The sequence below is a fragment of the Pinus tabuliformis genome, chromosome 5_1 (assembly GCF_031772625.1).
Source record: "Pinus tabuliformis cultivar Carrire ecotype Pingquan chromosome 5_1, CPIR1, whole genome shotgun sequence".
Classification (NCBI taxonomy): Eukaryota; Viridiplantae; Streptophyta; class Pinopsida; order Pinales; family Pinaceae; genus Pinus; species Pinus tabuliformis.
The window spans coordinates 114,118,978-114,126,478 of record NC_142305.1 but is presented as its reverse complement, the minus strand read 5'-3'; the positions used below and the strand labels follow the sequence as shown (position 1 = coordinate 114,126,478).

Sequence of the window (7,501 nt, the reverse complement as noted above, 5' to 3'; positions counted from 1 at the left end):
GAGGTTATACTTTTTCTACTTTGTTAAAAATATGTATACATTTTTACCCTTAAAAAGATACAAATTTCAAAATTGATATAAAAGCTGAAAATCTATATACATCATTGTACCATCTAATAAAGATTATTGTACCATGTACTATTATGTATTAGAAATAAATAAATGTTTAATTAATCTATTATAATATTATTATTTGCCAAGTGGGTATAATTTGGGTGGTAAGGAGAAATTACCATTATCCTACTCTTAGTCTCACTAATATTAACATGCCAGCTCCTTAGAAATCATTTCTGCATAAAACATAATCAACTCACATGGCACGGTAAACCCTAAAAAAACCATTATTATAATTCAATTCTATAGCAATAAGAAATAAAATAATTAAACCTTCCCCAAAATTCCTCATCTTAATTTTCATTCTCAGTCCACAAAGAGGTGATATCAAACTTTACATTCTAAGTCTTCATTTTGTTAGATGCATAACTCTAATCTGTTTGACGGGAGTATGGCTGAAGAAAGGCTCCGTTTTGGAATACTGGGCTGTGCAAACATAGCCATAAAATTATCCAGAGCAATAAACATGGCACCCAATTCAACACTCCATGCAATTGGCAGCAGATCACTGCAGAAGGCCAGGGCCTTTGCTTCTGCTAACAATTTATCTCCAGAAGTGAAGGTGTATGGCAGCTATGATGAGGTTTTGGATGACCCAGCTGTAGATGCTGTGTACATTCCTCTGCCCACAAGCTTACATCTTGAATGCGCTCTCAAGTCTGTCAATAAAAAGAAACACATCCTCCTGGAGAAGCCCCCTGCGTTGTCTGTAGAAGAACTTGACATGATTATCGAGGCCTGCAACACAAATAATCTTCAACTAATGGATTGCACGATGTGGATGCACCATCGTAGGACTCATAAAATGAAACAACTGCTGGAGAATGCAGACCTGTTTGGCAACTTGAATTCGGTTAGTATTCAATCTAGTTTGATCATGAAGAAACTAGCGCTGAAACTTGAAACGATAGGAAGGATTTGTTGTATTTTTTCCCTTTTGATGTTATTCATTAGTTATGGTATTTGATTGCGATATGGATATGGTATTTTCAGAATCTGCAATCGACATAAATTTGATAAGTGTTAAGTAATTGTAAATCTCTGTAGAAAATTTTAAATGGATATTGAGCTTCCCTCCAAGTTTTTTATCCTTTGCTTTGCTATGTTTATTTGCAGATTCATAGCAATTTTGCATACTGTAGTGATGGTGGCTTTCTTTCAAAAGACATAAGGGTTAAGCCAGATATGGATGCATTGGGAGCCCTGGGGCCTGGGTGATGCTGGATGGTATGCCATTAGGGCAATCCTGTGGGCTAATGCTTATGAGATGCCTCAGAGTGTAGCTGCACTCCCTGGACATGTTGTCAATGAAGCAGGGGTCATTCTGGTTTGTGGGGCTACTTTCCTCTGGCAAGATGGGAGAGTTGCAACTATTGAATGTTCGTTTCTCTCTGATATGTCAATGGATATAATCGTCCATGGATCCAGAGGATGTCTGAGCCCTGCGTGATTTTGTGATTCCTTACCAGGAGAAGTGTGCATCTTTTCAATCTTCATCCAATGTCAAATTTGCACGAAAGCTCCAGAATGGATGGGATCCTAAGCCCAGTGAGCATACTGTCATAACTGAATTGCCTCAGGAGGTTCTTATGGTTCAAGAGTTTTTAAGGCTGGTTAAAAGTATCCTGGACACTGGAGGGTAGCCTGATCCACAGTGGCCTGCTATTACCAGGAAAACTCAGATACTAGTGAATGCTGTAAATACATCTATCAAGGAAGGCTTAATCTCAGTCACTTTGTGAAATAAATAACTAGTTGAGTAGTGAATGAGTACATCTATTTAGGGAAGCTGAATCTCGGCCACTGTGTCAAATAGATAACTTGTTATTAGATTGTATGCAGTGAATATTTTCCTTGTACTGGATGAGAAAAAGCTTTTCTGCTTTCTGGTTAAAACTATTATTTTCTTTAATAGTTGTACTGTTTCCAATAGAATACAATGTTTTAACTTTTTATCTACGCCTTCAGGGGTCTATGATATCATAAGAAGAATGCCAAAATATTTACAATAGAACATGTAAGATTTCGAGTTCATACAAAAATTTACAGCGATGGCTTCGCTTCATGTCTCACATTGATATAATTTTTATTCTTATTTTTTAATGATATTTTAAAATATTTTTAATATAGTTGTTTATTGGTTTTGTTAATAAAGTTTATATTTTTATTTTCAATGATATTTTAAAATATTTTTAATATAGTTGTTAATTGGTTTTGTTAATAAAGTTTTATATATATATATATATATATATATTATTTTTACATCTAGAAATGTATATATATACATTATTTTGATATAACATAAGCTTGAAACATTATTTTGAATATTAAAGTAGATGTATTGATTGTATTTTAAATAGCTGAGAGGGTTTAACAATAATCTCTTTACCCAGTTTCAAAACTTATTGACATGATGTATTTTGGAAACCACTTTTATGATTTTCTCTTGGGAACTACTTACATAATGTTTATCTTCACTGTGTAATTTTTTCTTGATTTTTTACTATAAAGTTGATTGGTTCTGTTTTGTTTATTTGTAAGTTTGAAATATTGTCATGAATGTTAAGGTTGTTTATTTGTAAATTTGGAATATTTTATTGAATGTTAAGTTTGGAATCTTTTACTTTTCAGCCATACTATAAAATTGACTGGGTCTGTTTTGTTTATTAGTAACTTGGAAATATTATTTTGAAGGTTAAGGTTGTTTATTTGTAAGTTTGAATTATTAATATTATTTCTTACTTTTCTGGTAAAAAGATGATTGGTTATGTTTTGTTTATTAGTAAGTTGGAAATATTATTTTGAATGTTAAGGTTGTTTATTTGTAAGTTTGAACTATTATCTTGAATGTTAAGGTAAATGTGTTGACTGTAAAAGTATATCTGTTGATCTAGGAATCTTTTACTTCTCCGCTATAAATTGATTAGTATTTTTTTTTGTTTATTAGGAACTTGGAAATATTATTTTGAATATTAAGGGAGATATATTGATTAAAAGGTAGATTTGCTAGTTGGTTTTATTGGTAAGTTTGAAATATTATTTTGAATGTTGAGGTAGATGTGTTGATTGAATATTGAATAGATATGAAGTAAAGTTAATTGTTGATATCACCATGTATATTTATAATATATTTTAAATCCATTATCAAATTGAGTTGGGAAGTAAATTTGTTATGCTTTGATGGTAATTTAAAAAAATAATAGTAGATACTTATGTGACATAGATCCAATACATTTATATTATTTTAATTGAGGCTTTTCAAATACATGCCCACTGTGGGAAGAGAAAGAATGAAGCTTTTGGATTTTTTTTTTTTTTTTGCTTCTTATGGATCATGGCTGTGAAGTTGCACCAAAAATCTTGCAATGTTGGTTTAGTTAGTTGATGGGTAAAAAACTATGAATGAAGGATGAGAAGGGTTAAATCAAATGTCAAAGATTGAATATGATGTAGATATTATTTTGAAGTTGTTGACATTCAGGGAACTTAATTTGATATTATTTTGGAAAGGACATCCATTATTGATACATTGAGACAAGTAATTACTCTTGATTTTTGCTTATAGATAGAGTGTTTCAAGTAGTTTTCAATTGCCAAGTTAATGGTAGAATCTATAGAAAAGTAGTTAGATGGTGTGGTGGCTTTATTGAAAAATATTTTTACTATTTTTGGAACAAAGCCATTAGAATATCTATGTGTTGAGTTCACCATCCCATGGTTTATTATGCTTAGTAAAGTTGATTAGGAATTTAAACTTGATAGGATTTTTGCTAGGACTTCATTGATGTTTCTAGAACACAACTCTTGATTTTTGCTTATAGATGGAGTGTTTCAAGTAGTTTTTCAATTGCCAAGTGAATGGTAGAATCTATAGAAAAGTAGTTAGATGGTATGGTGGCTTTATTGAAAACCATTTTTATCATTTTTGGAACAAAGTTGTTGGAAAGTCTGTGTTGAGTTCACCATCACATGGTTTATTATGCTCAGTAAAGTTGATTAGGAATTTAAACTTGAGTTCACCATCACATCATTGTACCATCTAATAAAGATCATTGTGCCATGTACCATTTACTATGTAATAGGAATAAATAAATAAATAAATGTTTAATTAATCTATTATTATTGTTTGTCAAGTGGGTGTAATTTGGATGGGAGGAAGAAGTTACTATTATCCTCCCCACCAGGGTTTAGTCTTACTGATATTGACATGTTAGCTCTTTGGAAATCATTTCTACATAAAAGACAATCAACTCACCTAGACAGAGATAAGAGATAAGTTTTTCATAAATGTAACTAATATCCTAATGTGAACCCAAAAAAATAAAAAATCAAATTAAATTGTTTTTAATTGTATATGGAAAAAAAAAAAAATTAAATGTTGCCCAAATAACTTATCTTCATTTCCATTCTCATTCCTTCTCAGTCCACAAAGAAGGTGATATCAAACTTTACATTCTAAGTCTTCATTTTGTTAGATGCATAACTCTAATCTGTTTGACAGTAGTATGGCTGAAGAAAGGCTCCGTTTTGGAATACTGGGTTGTGCAAACATAGCCATAAAGTTATCCAGAGCAATAAACATGGCACCCAATTCAACACTCCATGCAATTGGCAGCAGATCACTGCACAAGGCCAGGGCATTTGCTTCTGCTAACAATTTATCTCCAGAAGTGAAGGTGTATGGCAGCTATGATGAGGTTTTGGATGACCCAGCTGTAGACGCTGTGTACATTCCTCTGCCCACAAGCTTACATCTTGAATGGGCTCTCAAGTCTGTCCAGAAAAAGAAACACATCCTCCTGGAGAAGCCCCCGGCGTTGTCTGTAGAAGAGCTTGACATGATTATCGAGGCCTGCAACACAAATAGTCTTCAACTTATGGATTGCACCATGTGGATGCACCATCCTAGGACTCATAAAATGAAACAACTGCTGGAGAATCCAGACCTGTTTGGCAACTTGAAATCGGCTAGTATTCAATCCAGTTTGATCATGAATAAACTAGGGCTGAAATGATAGGAAGGATTTGTGGTCTTTTTTCCATTAGTTATGGATCTGGTATTTTCAGAATCTGCAATCAGGACATAAGTTTAATAAGTTTTAAGTAATTGTAAACCTCTGTAGAAAATATTAAATGGATATTGAGCTTGCCTCCAAGTTTTTTATCCTTTGCTTTGCTATGTTTATTTGCAGATCCACAGCAATTTTGCATACTGTAGTTGTGGTGGCTTTCTTTCAAAAGACATAAGGGTTAAGCCAGATATGGATGCATTGGGAGCCCTGGGTGATGCTGGATGGTATGCCATTAAGGCAATCTTGTGGGCTAATGATTACCAGATGCCTCAGAGTGTAGCTGCACTCCCTGGACATGTTGTCAGTGAAGCAGGGGTCATTCTGGCTTGTGGGGCTACTTTCCTCTGGCAAGATGGGAGAGTTGCAACTATTGAATGTTCGTTTCTCTCTGATATGTCAATGGATATAATCGTCCATGGATCCAGAGGATGTCTGAGCCTGCGTGATTTTGTGATTCCTTACGAGGAGAAGTGTGCATCTTTTCAATCTTCATCCAATGTCAAATTTGCAGGAAAGCTCCATAATGGATGGGATCCGAGGCCCAGTGAGCACAGTGTCATAAATGAATCGCCTCAGGAGGTTCTTATGGTTCAAGAATTTTCAAGGCTGGTTAAGAGTATCCGAGACACTGGAGGGAAGCCTGATCCACAGTGGCCTGCCATTACCAGGAAAACTCAGATACTAGTGAATGCTGTAAATACATCTATCAAGGGAGGCTTAATCTCAGTCACTTTGTGAAATAAATAACTAGTTGAGTAGTGAATAAGTACATCTATCTAGGAAAGCTTAATCTCAGCCACTGTGTCAAATAGTTAACTTGTTATTAGACTGTATGCAGTGAATATCTTCCTTGTACTGGATGAGAAAAAGCTTTTCTGCTTTCTGGTTAAAACTATTATTTTCTTTAATAGTTGCACTATTTCCAATAGAATACAATGTTTTTATCTACGCCTTCAGGGTTGTATGATATCACAAGAAGAATGCCAAAATATTTACAATAGAACATGTACGATTTCGAGTTCATACAAAAATTTACAGCGATGGCTTCGCTTCATATCTCACATTGATATGAATTTTTATTTTTATTTTTAATGATATTTTTAATATAGTTGTTTATAGGTTTTGTTAGTAAAGTTTATCTATATATATATTATTTTTAATGATATAAAAGTATATATTATTTTGGTATAAAATTAAGTTTGAAACATTAATTTGAATATTAAAGTAGATGTATTGATTGTATTCTAAGTAGCTGTGAAGGTTTAACAATAACTTTCTCACCTAATTTCAAAACTTATTGACATGATGTATTTTGGGAACTATTTTTATGATTTTCTATTAAGAACTACCTATATAATGTTTATCTTGATTGTGTAAAGGTTTTTTGATTTTTTACTATTTTCATTGGTTCTGTTTTGTTTATTTATAAGTTTAAAATATTGTGGTGAATGTTAAGGTTGTTTATTTGTAAGTTTGGAATATTACCTTGAACGTTAAGTTTAGAATTTTTTACTTCTTAGCCAGACTATAAAATTGATTGGGTCTGTTTTGTTTATTAATAATTTGGAAATATTATTTTGAAGGTTAAGGTTGTTTATTTGTAAGTTTGAATTATTAATATTATTTCTTATATTTTGTTTATTTGTAAGTTGGAAAAATTATTTTGAATGTTAAGGTTGTTTATTTGTAAGTTTGAACTATTATCTTGAATGTTAAGGTAAATGTGTTGACTGTAAAAGTAGATTTGTTGATCTAGGAATCTTTTGCTTCTCTGCTATAAATTGATTAGTATTTTTTTTTTGTTTATTAGGAAGTTGGAAATATTATTTTGAATATTAAGAGAGATATATTGTTTGTAAAGGTAGATTTGCTGGTTGGTTTTATTGGTAAGTTTGAAATATTATTTTGAATGTTGAGGTAAATGTGTTGATTGTAAAGGTAGATTTGTTCATTGCAGGGATTTTTTTTGTTGTTGTAAATTTTGAATATTGAATAAATATGAAGTAAAGTTAATTGTTGATATCACCATGTATATTGATAATATATTTTAAATCCATTATCAAATTGAATTGGGAAGCAAATTTGTTATGCTTTGATGGTAATTTTAAAAAATAACAGTAGATACTTATGTGACATAGATCCAATACATTTATATTATTTTAATTGAGGCTTTTCAAATACATGCCCACTGTAGGAAGGGAAAGAATGAAGCTTTTGGATAAAAAAATTTTAGTTTCTTATGGATCATGGATGTGAAGTTGCACCAAAAATCTTGCAATGACTTTTGTTTAGTTAGTTGATCAGTAAAAACCTAT

At 32.0% G+C, this 7,501-nt stretch overlaps 1 protein-coding gene and 1 pseudogene across 2 annotated transcripts; both read left to right on the top strand.

The window, feature by feature from the left end:
- The first annotated feature begins 416 nt into the window (after positions 1–416).
- Positions 417–2,098, top strand: LOC149163688 (putative oxidoreductase At4g09670; annotated as a pseudogene). The gene is made up of 2 exons (XR_016260178.1): positions 417–967; positions 1,231–2,098. The product of XR_016260178.1 is annotated as a putative oxidoreductase At4g09670 (transcript).
- A 2,413-nt stretch (positions 2,099–4,511) lies between these two features.
- Positions 4,512–6,167, top strand: LOC149163687 (putative oxidoreductase At4g09670). Its single transcript, XM_089431815.1, has 2 exons — positions 4,512–5,081; positions 5,307–6,167. Exons 1-2 carry the CDS (start codon positions 4,590–4,592, stop codon positions 5,922–5,924), a joined length of 1,110 nt encoding a protein of 369 aa, XP_089287941.1. The 5' UTR covers positions 4,512–4,589; the 3' UTR covers positions 5,925–6,167.
- Positions 6,168–7,501: the final 1,334 nt, after the last annotated feature.